This window comes from Zalophus californianus, chromosome 5 (genome assembly GCF_009762305.2).
Source record: "Zalophus californianus isolate mZalCal1 chromosome 5, mZalCal1.pri.v2, whole genome shotgun sequence".
NCBI classification, from domain to species: Eukaryota; Metazoa; Chordata; class Mammalia; order Carnivora; family Otariidae; genus Zalophus; species Zalophus californianus.
In genome coordinates, this window is record NC_045599.1 from 33826870 (window position 1) to 33844009 (window position 17140).

At 40.7% G+C, this 17140-nt stretch overlaps 2 protein-coding genes across 4 annotated transcripts in view; both read left to right on the plus strand.

Moving 5' to 3' along the window:
• Nucleotides 1–17140, plus strand: part of LOC113928569 (protocadherin gamma-C4) — a 340355-nt gene that overhangs the window by 13858 nt on the left and 309357 nt on the right. Inside the window, exon 2 of one of the 3 annotated variants that reach the window (XM_035727480.1) lies at nucleotides 26–213. The exons of the other annotated variants lie outside the window; for them this stretch is intronic. Within the exon in view, the coding sequence (XP_035583373.1) occupies nucleotides 26–90 (65 nt within the window). The 3' untranslated portion in view covers nucleotides 91–213. Of the gene's footprint in view, nucleotides 1–25; nucleotides 214–17140 lie in introns of those variants that run through there. 3 annotated transcript variants of the gene reach the window in all.
• PCDHB5 (protocadherin beta 5) lies at nucleotides 278–6600 on the plus strand. Its single transcript, XM_035727499.1, has one exon. The coding sequence runs from the start codon at nucleotides 416–418 to the stop codon at nucleotides 2801–2803; it is 2388 nt and encodes a 795-aa protein (XP_035583392.1). The 5' UTR covers nucleotides 278–415; the 3' UTR covers nucleotides 2804–6600.

Here is a 17140-nt window from a genome sequence, read left to right on the forward strand (position 1 = left end):
TGAAAGTTAACAAATGTTTCTTTAGAATTTCCAATACCTAAGAACTGGAGATACGATCCGGCGCACTTCTGTGACTTAAAAGGACTTTGATAGTGTATACAAGTTATAATTTGGAATGAAATGGCAAATACTACATGCCATAGTAAGTAAGGACACCTGGTGGCGCTGCAGGCTAGAGTATGAATGAAAGGCTCTATGGCTATCCTGGACGCCATTGAGCTGGAATCAGAACAATGAGTGCTTCCTAAAAGAAGGAAGCATTTTAGTAAGATCTAGGGGCAGTTATCTTCAGAGAGGACATCATTCTAGGGCGAGTCAGTCAGAAATATCTAAATCGAGGTTATTTAACCAAATCATCTGGGTTGATTGTATACAGAGTTAAAGAAACTGCACCTTCTTGAATTGGGTCTGAACAATGGAGACTGCGCTAGCAAAAACGCCACAGAAAAGGCAAGTTATCTTTCTTGCTATATTGTTGCTTTTGTGGGAGGCTGGCTCTGACGCAATTAGGTATTCCATGCCGGAAGAAACAGAAAGTGGCTCCTTTGTGGCCAACCTGGCTAAAGACCTGGGGCTCAGTGTGGGGGAGTTAGCTACTCGGGGCGCGCGAATCCATTACAAAGGAAACAAACAGGTCTTGCAGCTGGATATAGAAACCGGGAATTTGCTGCTATATGGAAAACTAGACCGGGAGGTGCTTTGCGGGGCTACAGATCCCTGTATATTATATTTCCAGTTATTACTGGAAAACCCGGTGCAGTTTTTTCAGGCTGATCTGCAACTTACGGATATAAATGACCATTCCCCACAGTTCCTAGAAAAGGAAATGCTCCTAAAAATCCCAGAGAATGTTCAGCCAGGGACCGTATTTCCTTTGAAAATAGCTCAGGACTTGGACATAGGTATCAACACTGTGCAGAACTACACAATCAGCCCCAACTCCCATTTTCACGTTGTCACTCGTAATCGCGGAGATGGCAGAAAATACCCAGAGCTCATGCTGGACAAAGCGCTGGATCGGGAGGAGCAGTCTGAGCTCAGTTTAACCCTCACGGCGCTGGATGGTGGGACTCCGCCCAGGTCCGGGACCACTGCAGTCCACATTGAAGTCGTGGACATCAATGATAATGCTCCTCAGTTTTTACAGTCGCTCTATGAGGTACCGGTTCCAGAGAACAGCCCCCTAAACTCCTTAGTTGTTGTTGTCTCTGCCCAAGATTTAGATGCAGGAACAAATGGGAATATAGTCTACACTCTATTCCAAGGCAATGAAGTTACTCAACCATTTGTAATAGATGAAATTACAGGAGAAATTCGTCTGAAAAAGGCATTGGATTTCGAGGCAACTCGATACTATAATGTGGAAATTGCAGGCACAGACGGCGGGGGCCTTTCAGGAAAATGCACTGTAGCTATAGAGGTTGTGGATGTGAATGACAACGCCCCTGAACTTACCATGTCGACGCTCACAAGCTCTACCCCAGAAAACTCACCAGAGACTGTAGTGGCTGTTTTCAGTGTTTCTGATCCAGACTCCGGGGACAACGGTAGGATGGTTTGCTCCATCCAGAAGGATCTCCCCTTTCTCCTGAAACCCACATTCAAGAACTTTTACACCCTAGTTACGGAGAGACCACTGGACAGAGAGAGCCAGGCCGAGTACAACATCACCATCACCGTCACCGACCTGGGGACCCCCAGGCTGAAAACCCAGCACAACATAACGGTGACGGTCTCCGACGTCAACGACAACGCCCCGGCCTTCAGCCAAGCCGCCTACACCCTGCGGGTGCGCGAGAACAACAGCCCCGCCCTGCACATCGGCAGCGTGAGCGCCACGGACAGAGACTCGGGCGCCAACGCGCAGGTCACCTACTCGCTGCTGCCGCCCCAGGACCCGCAGCTGCCGCTGGCCTCGCTGGTGTCCATCAACGCGGACAACGGGCAGCTGTTCGCGCTCAGGTCCCTGGATTTCGAGGCGCTGCGGGCGTTCGAGTTCCGCGTGGGCGCGGCCGACCGCGGCTCGCCGGCGCTCAGCAGCCAGGCGCTGGTGCGCGTGCTGGTGGTGGACGACAACGACAACTCGCCCTTCGTGCTGTACCCGCTGCAGAACGGCTCCGCGCCCTGCACCGAGCTGGTGCCCAGGGCGGCCGAGGCGGGCTACCTGGTGACCAAGGTGGTGGCGGTGGACGGCGACTCGGGCCAGAACGCCTGGCTGTCGTACCAGCTGCTCAAGGCCACGGAGCCCGGGCTGTTCGGCGTGTGGGCGCACAGCGGCGAGGTGCGCACGGCCAGGCTGCTGAGCGAGCGCGACGCCGTCAAGCACAGGCTGGTCGTGCTGGTCAAGGACAATGGCGAGCCGCCGCTGTCGGCCAGCGTCACGCTGCACGTGCTGCTGGTGGACGGCTTCTCGCAGCCCTACCTGCCGCTCCCGGACGCGGCGGCGGCCGAGGCCCGCGCCGACCCGCTCACCGTCTACCTGGTGGTCGCCTTGGCGTCGGTGTCGTCGCTCTTCCTGTTCTCGGTGCTGGTGTTCGTGGCGGTGCGGCTGTGCAGGAGGAGCCGGGCGGCGTCGGGGGGCGGCTGCTCGGTGCCCGAGGGCCCCTTTCCGGGCCACCTGGTGGACGTCAGCGGCGCGGGGACCCTGTCCCACAGCTACCAGTACGAGGTGCGTCTGACAGAAGGCCCCGGGTCAAATGAGTTCAAGTTCTTGAAGCCTATTATCCCCAAATTTCCGCCCCATGGAGCTGTCGAAGAAATTGAGGAAAACGCCACCTTCCGGAATAGCTTTGGATTCAATTAGGGATCTGATCACAATGCCATGTGTTTTGCCATTTATCTCTAATTTCCCCAAATACCGAGTTTGAGAACGTCATGGAGAAAAACCCCACCTTCAGGTATGATTTCCTTTTTGTAGTAAATTAATCCTTTGAACTTTATCTTGTCCAGTTTTGAAAAACTGAATTATATGTCATTGCATCTATTTATACAGTGCCACCCCAAATCTAAGCATGCTCTTGATTTTTCTGAGATGTTTGCTCCTGATGGTATTTGTCAGGGTGAGCTATTTTAATGAAATCAAATATTGTTTTTCTCTGTATTCTATTCATTGTTTCATCATACTCTCAGTGTTTTTGATGCTAAATAGCAAAACAAAATGTTTTTACATAATTTTGTTTTCAAAGGAATACGTGCACATGATAACAAATGTAATGTGTGAGAAAACCTGACAAAAAGCAACAATAATCTGGGCACCTGGGTAGCCCCAATGGTTAAGACTGGGCTCTTGGTTTTGGCTCAGGTCTTGATTTCAGGGTCAGGATCTGCCTGTGTGGGGCTCTGGCTCAGAGCGGAGTCAGCTTGAAATTCTCGCTTTTTCTCTTCCTCTGCCCCTTCCCACCCTCCCCCCACCCCCCGCTCTCTCTCAAATAAGTAAATTGTTTTTTTTAAAAAAAGCAACAATCTTCTAGCTCTGATCTACACTGGGAAACATTTTGTTAAACAAACATTTTTTATTGAATTATACATACAGAAAAGGGAACAAATCCTGACATCAGCTCAATGTGTTTTAAGAAAGTGAACATACTTGGTACTGGTATCTTGATGAAGAAATGAAACATTGCTAGCATTTCAGGTGCCACACAAATTACCCCTTAAAGTCACTAGCAGCCCAAGTATAACAAATATCCTGACTGCCAATACTATGTTTTAGTTTTTGCCTGTTTTGAATTTGTATCAGTGGAATAGTAGAGTATGAACTATTTTGTGTCTGGCTTCTTTCACTGAACATCATGTTTCTGAAATTTGTCCATGATATTGCTTTTAATTTTAGTTTTTTTATTATCATTGCTGTGTAGTATTCCATTGTATGAATCTTTCACAATTTATTGCCCATCCTATTTGGGTTGGTACAAGGTTTGACTGTTGGAATAATACTGCTTTGAACATTCTCATACATGTCCTTTGGCAAACATTTATATGCCTTTCTTTGGTGTATACCTAGGAGTGAAATTGCTGCTCATTTACAAAGTACATGGTCACTTTTAGTAGATACTTCCAAATAGTTTTCCAAACTGGTTGTACCAATTTACACTGCTGTCAGTACAGTCTGGATGTACCAGTTCCTCCATATTTTTGCCAAAACTTGGTATTTGTTTTTCATTTTATCCCATTGGAAAGTACTTTTAAATCTTTTATTTCTAGTTCTTTTTGTATTCATTTATTCATTACTAAAGAATGTGTTTGTAACTTTTTCATAAACTTAAAACAATTTCCTCAATTTCCTGCTGTTGCTTAGTACCTAGCACACTTAAAACTTCTCTCATTCATCCTTAACATATGGCTGTGTCACTGTTTTCCAGTACTTCCCTGCACAAACTGAAATCTTTTATTTATTATTCCACTAGCAACATTTATTGTTCCACTAACAACAGTTCCTTTGCATTTACTTCTATGACAGAATAGAATACAGTTCTTATTTTTTTCCTCTTACCTCTTTCTCCCTTACACTTTCAGACCTCTATCAAATTAACTTTTACTTTTGTCAATGTTGATGACATTTTTTACTCTACAACCATAGCTAAGAATTCCCCCTTTTGTCTGTAGATCTGTTTTCTGAAAATCAATATTAAAAATTCACCATTAATGACATATAAATTATGAATGCCCTGCAGCCAAAGATCACCAGGAACACATTGTATCAGAACAAAGTTGGGTTTATTGACTTGTTGTAAGGAGGGAGACTGCACATCCTGGGAAAGCATGGGTTACCTTAGTAATAGCGCCTTAAAAAGGAGCATAGGTTTTGGGCTTGTGTTCAGTGATTTTGCATAGAGTTCAAGGAAGTAGCCATGGATTAGATGCTTTCAGTGAATGGCAGTAATTCTATTATAGGACTCTTACTGAATTTTATTTAGGAGATGAGAAGAACAAAATGAGGTTAAAGCTGTAACTGGTTTTTTTTTATTATTTTTGTTTTGTTTTAAAGATTTTATTTATTTATTTGACAGAGAGAAACACTCAGAGAGAGAGGGAACACAAGCAAGGGGAGTGGATGAGGGCAGGGAGCCCAATGCAGGGCTCAATCCCAGGACCCTGGGATCATGACCCGAGCCTAAGGCAGATGCTTAACGACAGCCACCCAGGTGCCCCTGTAACTGTTTTTTTAAAACCTGCATTCACTCATAATAAGCTAGGACAGAGGGCTTGGTCATTTTTTTTTTTTTTTGGTTTTTACATGTTCTTGTTTTTGTCTCTGCTCAAGCATGATCATGATGTCATATTATTGTGGTTTTGTTCCATTTTATCACAATGATCTTTAATGATGTTCTGTGAAGTTGTTTATATTCAACAGGAGAAGATCATGGCCCATTTGTGGGTGCTAAGCCAGTTCCTATTTATAAGAGGCTGATTTTCTCTTTCTCAAAATATTCATTGCACTATAAAATCCCTAGAAGAAAGCACAGGAGAAAAGCTTCATGACACTGAATTTGGCAATGATTTCTTGGGCATGACACCAAAAGCAATGAAGGCAAAAATAGACAAATGACACTACATCAAACTTAAAAATTTTTATGCATCAAAGAACACAGTCAACAGTGAAAAGGCCACCTATCAAATGGGAGAAAATACCTGCAAATCTTTTATCTGATAAGGGGTTAATGTCCATAATATTTAAGAACTCCTACAACCCAACAGAAACAACAAAATATCAAGTAACCTCATTAAAAAATGAACAAAGTAATTGAATAGACATTTCTCCAAAGATGATGTGCAGATGACCAACAAAAATATGAAAAAATGCTCAACATCACTAATCATCAGAGAAATGGAGATCGAAACCACAATGAGGTATTACCTTACACACACATGAGGATGACTGCTATCAAAAACCAGAAAATAGCAAGTGTTTGTAAGGATGTAGAGAAACTGGTACCTTTGTGCACTGTTGGTGAGATTGTAAAATCATGCAACTGCTATAAAAACAGTATGGAGGCTCCTCAAAAAATTTAAAAGAGAACTTGTATATGATCCAGCAGTCTCATTCCTGGGTGTATATCTACAGGAATTGAAAGCAAGGTCTCAAAAAGGTCTTTGTGCACCCATATTCATAGCAGCAGTATTCACAACTGGCAAGAGATGGATGCAACCCGAATACCCACATGTGGATGAATGAATAAACAAAATGTGGTGTGTGTGTAAAGAATGGGAATATTATTCAGCCTTAAAAAAGGAAGGCAAGCCTATCACATGCTACAGCATGGATGAACTTTGAACACATTATTCTAAGTAAAATAAGATAGTCACAAAAAGGCAAATACTGTATGATTCCACTTAAATCATGTATCTAAAGTTGTTAAATTCATACAAACAGAAAGTAGAATGGTGATTACCAGGGATGGGGGGAGGAGGAGAAGGGGAGTTTTGTTTAAAGGGTATGGAGTTTCAAATTTGCAAAATGAAAATGTTCTGAAGATCGGTTTCACAACAATGTGAATATACTTAACACTGCTGAACTGTACACTGAAAAATTGTTATGATGGTAAATTTTGTTATATTTTTAACTACAATAAAATATGTTGTTCATTGCAGAACCATATTGCTTAGTGGTAAAGACTGCGTTTTCTGCTCCTTTGATCTATTCTTGTGTTTCCTGTGCCATTGAAAATAGAGTGTTCCTAGAATCAAAATCAAATATTCACCATTTTAGACTCCATCAGTTGGCTTTACCATATCTTCAAATATCTTTAAATCAATAATTTAGGTTCCCAAGGGGGCAGAGCAAGATGGCGGAGGAGTAGGAGACCTGGATTTCATCTGGTCTCAGGAATTCAGCTGAATAGGGATCAAACCATTCTGAACACCTACGAACTCAACAGGAGATCAAAGAGAAGAATAGCAACAACTCTCTGAACAGAAAAGCGACCAATTTCTGGAAGGTAGGACGTGCGGAGAAGTGAATCCGAGGCGATATTCGGGAAGATAGACGGCAGGGGAGGGGGCCTCCCTCGGCCACTTCTGGCAAGTGATAGAGCCACGGAGCACAAAGTCGGAACTTTTAGAAGTCGGCTCCGCTGAGGGATGCCGCTCCAGTGGCTAAGCGGGGGGTGGGACCCTCACGGGACAGTGTGGTCTCAGGACCCTCAGGGTCACAGAAAGACCGGGGGTGCCTGAGTGCGGCAGAGCTCCCAGGTATTGGAGCGGGGAAGCCGGCTGCAGAGACGGAGCCGAGGCGCGGGCTCTCAGCTCGGTGTTGCCATAAACTATGATCCGCGGCCCAGTCGGGCCACTGCTCCTCCAGCAGGGACCCAACAAGTGGCAGATCTGGGGAGACTCCCCTTCCTCCCTGGAGAGGAACGGCACGGGAGCGCACCGCAGGGATCTCCTGGGTTTGGAGACTCCACAGGGGGTCGGGTGCCAGAGATAGAAATGCTCGATACAGGCCGGGTGAGCACAGAGTGCGGCCGGAGACCAGGGAGACGGGAGTGACTGCTTTTCTCTGGGGGCGCACTGAGGAGCGGGGCCCCGAGTTCTCAGCTCCTCTGGGTGGAGATTGGGAGGCCACCATTTTCACCCTGGTCCTCCAAAGCTGTACTGAGAGCTTGCAGGGAACAAAAGCTCCTGAGAGCAAACCCGAGCAGCTTGCTTAGGCCGGACCAATAAGGGCGGGGCAATTCCACCTCCGGCAAAGACATTTGGGAACCACTGCAACAGGCCCCTCCCCCAGAAGATCAGCACGAACAGCCAGCAAGCCAAGAACAAGTTTACCAATCAAGGAGAATGGGAGAACTCCAGCGCTAGGGGAACACTGCACATAGAATTCATGGCTTTTTTTTTTACCATGATTCATTAGTTTTTCAAAGTTAATTTTTTAACTGTTTTTTTTAATTTTTCTTTTTCCCTTTTTCAACCAACATCTTATTGATCCTTTTTTAAAAAAACATTTTTTATTTTTCATTTTTAGAGTCATATTTTATCCCTTCATAGTAGTTACCCTTATTTTTGGCATATATATATAAGTTGTTCTCTTTTTAAAATTTTGAGATACAGTTTCTTCTAACAGATCAAAATATACCTTAAATAACTGGTGTATGGATTTGTTCTAGTCTCCTGCCTGATCACATTCTCTCCCTTTTTTTTCTTTTTTTTTTAAATCTTCTTTCTTTTTTCAAACAACCTCTTATCTTATCAATTCCTTTAATACAATCTTTTATAATTTTCATCTTTACAGTCATCTTCCATTCCTTCATTGTATCAACCCTTATTTTGTACATATATAAGTCTTTCTTCCTTTAAAATTTTAGGAGGCACTTTTGTCTAACAGACCAAAATACACCCAAAATCTAGTGTGTGGCACTGATCTATGCACTAGCCTGATCATATTTGATATATTCTGGTTTTTTTTGTATTGTTCTGTTTTTTATTTTATCTTTTGCTTTTTGTTATTTTTTCCCCCTTTCTTTTTTCTTTCTTTCCCTTTCTTTTCCCCTGGTTTCAGGTCTTTTCTGATTTGTATAGAGTATATTTGCTGGGGACGTTGTTAACCTGTTAGCATTTTGTTCTCTCATTCATCTATTCTCCTCTGGACAAAATGACAAGACGAAAAAAATCACCTCAGCAAAAAGAACAAGAGGTAGTACCGTCAGTCAGGGACCTACTCAATACAGACATTAGTACGATGTCGGACCTAGAGTTCAGAATCATGACTTTAAAGATAGTAGCTGGGCTTGAAAAAAGCGTGGAAGGTATTAGAGAAACCCTTTCTGGAGAAATAAAAGAACTAAAATCTAACCAAGTCAAAATCAAAAAGGCTATTAATGAGGTGCAATCAAAAATGGGGTCACTAACTGCTAGGATAAATGAGGCCGAAGAGAGAATCAGCGATATAGAAGACCAAATGATGGAAAATAAAGAGGCTGAGAAAAAGAGAGAGAAACAACTACAGGATCACGAGGGCAGAATTTGGGAGATAAGCGATATGGTAAGATGAAACAATATTAGAATAATTGGGATCCCAGAAAAAGAAGAAAGAGAGAGAGGGGCAGAAGGTATATGGAGCAAATAATAGAGAACTTCCCTAATGTGAGAAAGGAAACAAGCATCAAAATCGAGGAGGCACAGAGAACCCCTCTCCAAATCAATAAAAATAGGTCAACACCCCGACATCTAATAGTAAAACTTACGAGTCTCAGAGAAAAAGAGAAAATCCTGAAAGCAGCTCGGGAGAAGAGATATGTAACCTACAATGGTAGAAATATTAGATTGGCAACAGACCTATCCACAGAGACCTGGCAGGCCAGAAAGGACTGGCATGATATCTTCAGAGCACTAAACGAGAAAAATATGCAGCCAAGAATACTATATCCAGCTAGGCTGTCATTGAAAATAGAAGGAGAGATAAAAAGCTTCCAGGACAAACAAAAACTAAAGGAATTTGCAAACACGAAACCAGCTCTCCGAGAAATATTGAAAGGGGTCCTCTAAGCAAAGAGAGAGCCTAAAAGCAGCAGAGATCAGAAAGGAACACAGACAATATACAGTAACAGTCACCTTACAGGCAATACAATGGCACTAAATTCATACCTTTCAATAGTTACCCTGAATGTAAATGGGCTAAATGCCCCAATCAAAAGACACAGGCTATCACTGGATTAAAAAACAAGACCCATCAATATGCTGTCTACAAGAGACTCATTTTAGACCCAAAGACACCCCCAGATTGAAAGTGAGGGGATGGAAAACCATTTACCATGCTAATGGACACCAAAAGAAAGCTGGGGTGGCAATCCTTATATCAGACAAATTAGATTTTAAAACAAACACTGTAATAAGAGATGAAGAAGGACACTATATCCTACTTAAAGGGTCTATCCAACAAGAAGATCGAACAATTGTAAATATCTATGCCCCTAACATGGGAGCAGCCAATTATATAAGGCAATTAATAACAAAAGCAAAGGAACACATTGACAACAATACAATAATAGTGGGGGACTTTAACACCCCCCTGACTGAGATGGACAGATCATCTAAGCAAAAGATCAACAAGGAAATAAAGACTTTAAATGACACACTGGACCAAATGGACTTCACAGACATATTCAGAACATTCCATCCCAAAGCAACGGAATACACATTCTTCTCTAGTGCCCATGGAACATTCTCCAGAATTGATCACATCGTAGGTCACAAATCAGGTCTCAACCGGTACCAAAAGATTGGGATTATTCCCTGCATATTTTCAGACCACAATGCTTTGAAACTAGAACTCAGTCACAAGAGGAAAGTCGGAAAGAACTCAAATACATGGGGGCTAAAGAGCATCCTACTAAAGAATGAATGGGTCAACCAGGAAATTAAAGAGGAATTTAAAAAATTCATGGAAACCAATGAAAATGAAAACACAATGGTTCAAAATCTTTGGGATACAGCAAAGGCAGTCCTGAGAGGAAAGTATATAGCAACACAAGCCTTTCTCAAGAAACAAGAAAGGTCTCAAATACACAACCTAACCCTACACCCAAAGGAGCTGGAGAAAGAACAGCAAATAAAGCCTAAACCCAGCAGGAGAAGAGAAATAATAAAGATCAGAGCAGAAATCAATGAAATAGAAACCAAAAGAACAGGAGAACAGTTCAACGAAACCAGGAGCTTGTTCTTTGAAAGAATTAACAAGATTGATAAACCCCTGGCCAGACTTATCAAAAAGAAAAGAGAAATGACCCAAATCAACAAAATCATGAATGAAAGGGGAGAGATCACAACCAACACCAAAGAAATACAAACAATTATAAGAACATATTATGAGCAACTCTATGCCAGCAAATTAGATAACCTGGAAGAAATGGGTGCATTCCTAGAGATGTATCAACTACCAAAATTGAACCAGGAAGAAATAGAAATCCTGAACAGACCTATAACCACTAAGGAAATTGAAGCAGTTTTCAAAAATCTCCCAACAAACAAAAATCCAGGGCCAGATGGCTTCCCAGGGGAATTCTATCAGACATTTAAAGAAGAATTAATACCTATTCTCCTGAAACTGTTCCAAAAAATAGAAATGGAAGGAAAACTTCCAAACTCATTTTATGAGGCCACCATTACCTTGATCCCAAAACCAGACAAAGACCCCATCAAAAAGGAGAATTACAGACCAATATCCTTGATGAACATGGATGCAAAAATTCTCACCAAAATACTAGCCAAAAGGATCCAACAGTACATTAAAAGGGTTATTCACCATGACCAAGTGGGATTTATCCCTGGGCTGCAAGGTTGGTTCAACATCCACAAATCAATCAACGTGATACAATACATTAATAAAAGAAAGAACAAGAATCATACGATCCTCTCAATAGTTGCAGAAAAAGCATTTTACAAAGTACAGCATCCTTTCTTGATCAAAACTCTTCAGAGTATAGGGATAGAGGGTACACACCTTAATATCATAAAAGCCATCTATGAAAAACCTACAGCGAGTATCATTCTCACTGGGGAAAAGCTGAGAGCTTTTCCCCTAAGGTCAGGAACGCGGCAGGGATGTCCACTCTCACCACTGCTATTCAACATAGTATTAGAAGTCCTAGCCACAGCAATCAGACAACAAAACGAAATCAAAGGCATCCAAATCGGCAAAGAGGAAGTCAAACTCTCACTCTTTGCAGATGATATGATACTGTATGTGGAAAACCCAAAAGACTCCACCCCAAAACTGCTAGAACTCATACAGGAATTCAGTAAAGTAGCAGGATATAAAATCAATGCACAGAAATCAGTGGCGTTCCTATACATCAACAACAAGACAGAAGAGAGACAAATCAAGGAGTCGATCCCATTTACAATTGCACCCAAAAGCATAAGACACCTAGGAATAAACTTAACCAAAGAGTCAAAGGATCTGTACTCAGAAAACGATAAAATACTCATGAAAGAAATTGAAGAAGACACAAAGAAATGGAAAAACGTTCCATGCTCATGGATTGGAAGAACAAACATTGTGAAGGTGTCAATGCTACCTAGAGCAATCTACACATTAAATGCAATCCCCATCAAAATCCCATCCACGTTTTTCAAAGAAATGGAACAAATAATCCTAAAATCTGTAGGGAACCAGAAGAGACCCCGAATAGCCAGAGGAATCTTGAAAAAGAAAAGCAAAGCTGGCGGCAACACAATTCCGGACTTCCAGCTCTATTACAAAGCTGTCATCATCAAGACAATATGGTACTGGCACAAAAACAGACACATAGGTCAATGGAACAGAATAGAGAGCCCAGAAATGGACCCTCAACTCTATGGTCAACTGATCTTTGACAAAGCAGGAAAGAATGTCCAATGGAATAAAAACAGTCTCTTCAACAAATGGTGTTGGGAAAATTGGACAGCCACATGCAGAAGAATGAAACTGGACCATTTCCTTACACCACACACAAAAATAGACTCCAAATGGTTGAAAGACCTAAATGTGAGACAGGAGTCCATCAAAATCCTAAAGGAGAACACAGGTAGCAACCTCTTCGACCTCAGCCACAGCAACTTCTTCCTAGAAACATCGCCAAAGGCAAGGGAAGCCAGGGCAAAAATGAACTCTTGGGATTTCATCAAGATAAAAAGCTTTTGCACAGCAAAAGAAACAGTCCACAAAACCAAAAGACAACCGACAGAATGGGAGAAAATATTTGCAAATGACATATCAGATAAAGGGCTAGTATCCAAAATCTATAAAGAACTTATCAAACTCAACACCTAAAGAACAAATAATCCAATCAAGAAATGGGCAGAATACATGAACAGACATTTTTCCAAAGAAGACATCCAAATGGCCAACAGACACATGAAAAAGTCTCCACATCTCTCGGCATCAGGGAAATCCAAATCAAAACCTCAGTGAGATACCACCTCACACCAGTCAGATGGCTAAAATTAACAAGTCAGGAAACGACAGATGTTGGCAGGGATGCGGAGAAAGGGAAATCCTCCTATACTGTTGGTGGGAATGCAAGCTGGTGCAACCACTCTGGAAAACAGTATGGAGGTTCCTCAAACAGTTGAAAATAGAGGTACCATACGATCCAGCAATTGCACTACTGTGTATTTACCCCACAGATACAAATGTAGGGATCCGAAGGGGTCCGTGCACCCCAATGTTTATAGCAGCAATGTCCACAATAGCCAAACTGTGGAAAGAGCCAAGATGTCCATCGACAGATGAATGGATAAAGAAGAGGTGGTATATATACACAATGGAATATTATGCAGCCATCAAAAGGAATGAGATCTTGCCATTTGCAACGACATGGGTGGAACTGGAGGGTGTTATGTTGAGTGAAATAAGTCAATCAGAGAAAGACATGTATCATATGACCTCACTGATATGAGGAATTCTTAATCTCAGGAAACAAACTGAGTGTTGCTGGAGTGGTGGGGGGTGGGAGGGATGGGGTGGCTGGGTGATAGACATTGGGGAGGGTATGTGCTATGGTGAGCACTGTGAATTGTGCAAGACTGTTGAATCACAGATCTGTACTTCTGAAACAAATAATGCAACATATGTTAAGAAAAAAGAAAAAGAAGAAGATAGCAGGAGGGGAAGAATGAACGGGAGTAAGTCGGAGGGGGAGACAAACCATGAGAGACCATGGACTCTGAAAAACAAACTGAGGGTTCTAGAGGGGAGGAGGGTGGGGAGATGGGTTAGCCTGGTGATAGGTATTAAAGAGGGCATATTCTGCGTGGAGAACTGGGTGTTATGCACAAAGAATGAATCATGGATCACTACATCAAAAACTAACGATGTAATGTATTGTGATTAACATAACAATAAAAAAATTAAAAAAAATAATTCAGGTTCCCATATTTCTTGCCCAAAGCCCTCTATCTCTCTGCTTCTTTCTGGACTAAATGATCTCTAAATGTGAACAAAACTATCATCTTGTCTTCATACCTCTCCTATTTAAGTCCATTGGTAGATTACTTATCTCCTTTTAAAAAAAAAAAAAATTCCCTCTCTTTGCTACAGTATATCCTCAAGTGGATTCCTGAGAGGGTATTCGAAAAATGAACTCTTGTCTCTGCATGTCTGAAAATGCATTTAGTTTCCTTACACTTCATTGATATGTTATATATGTCATTTAATGTCATATATTTTTACAATTCATGCTTTTTCATATCTGGGATTATTTCTTCTCTACTATTTTTCCTTAATAACTGTATTCCTAATTTTGTTTTTTTCTCTGAGACTTGTGTTTGTCAGATATTGAACATTCTCAATTATTCCTCTATGTTTCTCATATTTCTCTTGTATTTTACATCTTTGGTTTTTCTTCTCCATCCTTTTTTAAAGTAAGTCCCTCACCTTATTTTGAGTATTTCTATTTCTTCTCCTAGGAGAAGTGTTGATATTTGTTGCTACAGGAAGCAGGGAGATCCTGGCAACTTCACAACAGAGGAGCAACATGCTGAAAACATAGGGGAAAAGCCTCATGACATCATATTTGTTAATCCACACCAAAAGACATCATAGTCAAATTTCTGAAAACTAAAGGCAAGAAAAATATCTTGAAAGCAGTGAAAGAGAAATGACACATTATTCATAGAGCAATAACAATTTGAATGACAGTAGACTTCTCACCAAAAACCACAGAAGTCAGAAGAAGGACACATAGTTTTCAAGTGCTGAGAGAAAAGAAATGTTAACCCAGAATCCTATATCCAGTGAAAATATCCTTCAGGAAGAGAATTTGTTGCCAGTACACCTACCCTAAAAGAATGGCTGATGAAAGGTCTCCAAACGGAAAGGAATCAATTAAAAAGAAAGGAATTTTGGGACTCTGAGCATGCGACTCTTGATCTCAGGGTTGTAAGTTCGAGCTCCATGTTGGACGTGGAGGCTACTTAAAAAAAAAAAAAAAAAAGGAATCTTGGGACATCAGTAAAGAAGAAAAACACAGTAAACAAAAACATGGGTAAATGTTATAGACTTTCCTTCTCTTGAGTTTCATAAATTATGTTTGATGGTTGAATCCCCAATTATATCTGATTATGTCTGATATAATTCTAAGTATATAGAGAGGAAATTTTTAAGACAATTATAAATGGGGATGTAAAGGGATATAAAGGGAGGTAAGTTTTCCACCCTGCTCTTGAACTGGTAAAATGACAATACCAGTAAACTATGATAAGTTATGTATGGAGCAACCACTGTAAAAGCTATACAGTGTGATACACTAAAAAACACTACAGATAAATCTAATTGGAATTCTAAAAAATGTTCTAATAACCCACAGGAAAGCAGGAAAAAGAAAACAGAAACAAAAAACCCTCCAGGGAACAAATAGAAAACAAAAAAATGTTAGGCTTATGCTCTAATATCAGTTATTACATTACATGTAAATGGTCTAAACACACCAATTAAAGCAAAGAGATTGATATAATGGGTTAAAAAATGTCCAACTGTATGCTGTCTACAAGACCCTTCACTTCAAATATAATGATATAGGCAGATTGAATGTAAAAAGATGGGAAATATATTATGCAAATGTTAATAAAAACATATCAGGAGCGACCATACTAATGTCAGATAAAGTAGACATCAAAGGGAAGAAAATGACGAGAAAGTGGGGAAGAAAGTGACAGATTACTTCAGGACATTATATAACAATAAAAGAAGACAAAGTATTCCTATGTATTCCATACATATTTAGTATGTATACACCAAGTTAACAAAGTTGCACATTATGTGAAGCAAAAACGGACAGAAGTGAAAGGAAAAATAGATCTACAATCAAAGTTGGATACTTCAACACCCTCTCTTAACAAGTGATAGAACAACTAGACAGAAAATCAGCAAGAACTCAGAACTAAACAACATCATCAACCAACAGAATCTAATCCATATTTATGAAATTCCTAGCCAAAAACAGTAGAATACACATTTTTTCCAAATGCTTTCAGAAAATATACAAGATAAACTACATAAACAAGGCCATAACACAAACTTCAACTGATTTAAAAGGACTGAAATCATACAATGTGGGTTCTCCAATCACAATGGAATCAAACTAAAAAATCAATAACATAAAAACAACACTTCAAACACTTGAAAACTAAACAACACACTTCTCATTAATCCCTGCATCAAAGACAAAGTCTCAAGGGATATAAAAAAATATATCAAGCTTAATTGAAAATGAAAAGACAACAAATTAAAATTTGTAAGACACAGCTAAAGCAGTGCAGAGAGGGATATCTATAACATTAAAAGCATACATTAGAGAAGAGGAAAAGTCTCAAATCAATGATCTAATCTCCCACCTCAAGAATCTAGGAAAAGAACAGTAAAATAAACCCAAAGCAAGTGGGAGAAGCAGGAGGAAGGAAATAATAAAAATAATAGAAGAAACCAACGAAATCCAAAATAAAAATAATAGAGAAAATCAGTGAAATAAAAAGCTGGTTCTTTGTGGTTGTTTTTTTTAGCGGGGGAGGGGCAGAGAGAGAGAGAGGGAGAGAAAAAGAATCTTAAGCAGGCTCCATGCCCAGCGCAGAGCCATGGGGCTCGATGATCTCACACCCCTGAGATCATGAGCTGAGATGAAATCAAGAGTTGGAAGCTTAACTGCCTGAGCCACCCAGGAGCCCCTCAAATCCTTTATATTTTCAAACTCTTCTGCATCATTTCTCCCATCAATTCAGAGGGTTAAGTGATTGCTTACATATTTCCATCTTTGCCCTGAAGTATTGTTTTTCCTTGGATATAGCTAAATTAAATAAGATTTTTTAAGAGATTCATAACAAAATTAAAGAAGATTTGGAAGACTAACCTTAAAGGTTATATTTGTCTTTCATTTTTCATAAACTTGAAGAATTTTTATTTTTTTTAATTTTATTTGAATTCAATTAATTAACATATAGTGTATTATTAGTTTCAGAGGTTGGGTTCAGTGACTCATCAATTGCATATAACACCCAGTGCTCATTACATCATGTGCCCTCCTTAATGCCCATCACCCAGTTACACCATTCCCCCCACCCTCCTCCCTAACTGCAACCCTCACTTTGTTTTCTATAGTTAAGTCTTGTATGGTTTGTCTCCCTCTCTGATTTTGCCTTATATTATTTCCCCCCTCCCTTCCCTTATGAT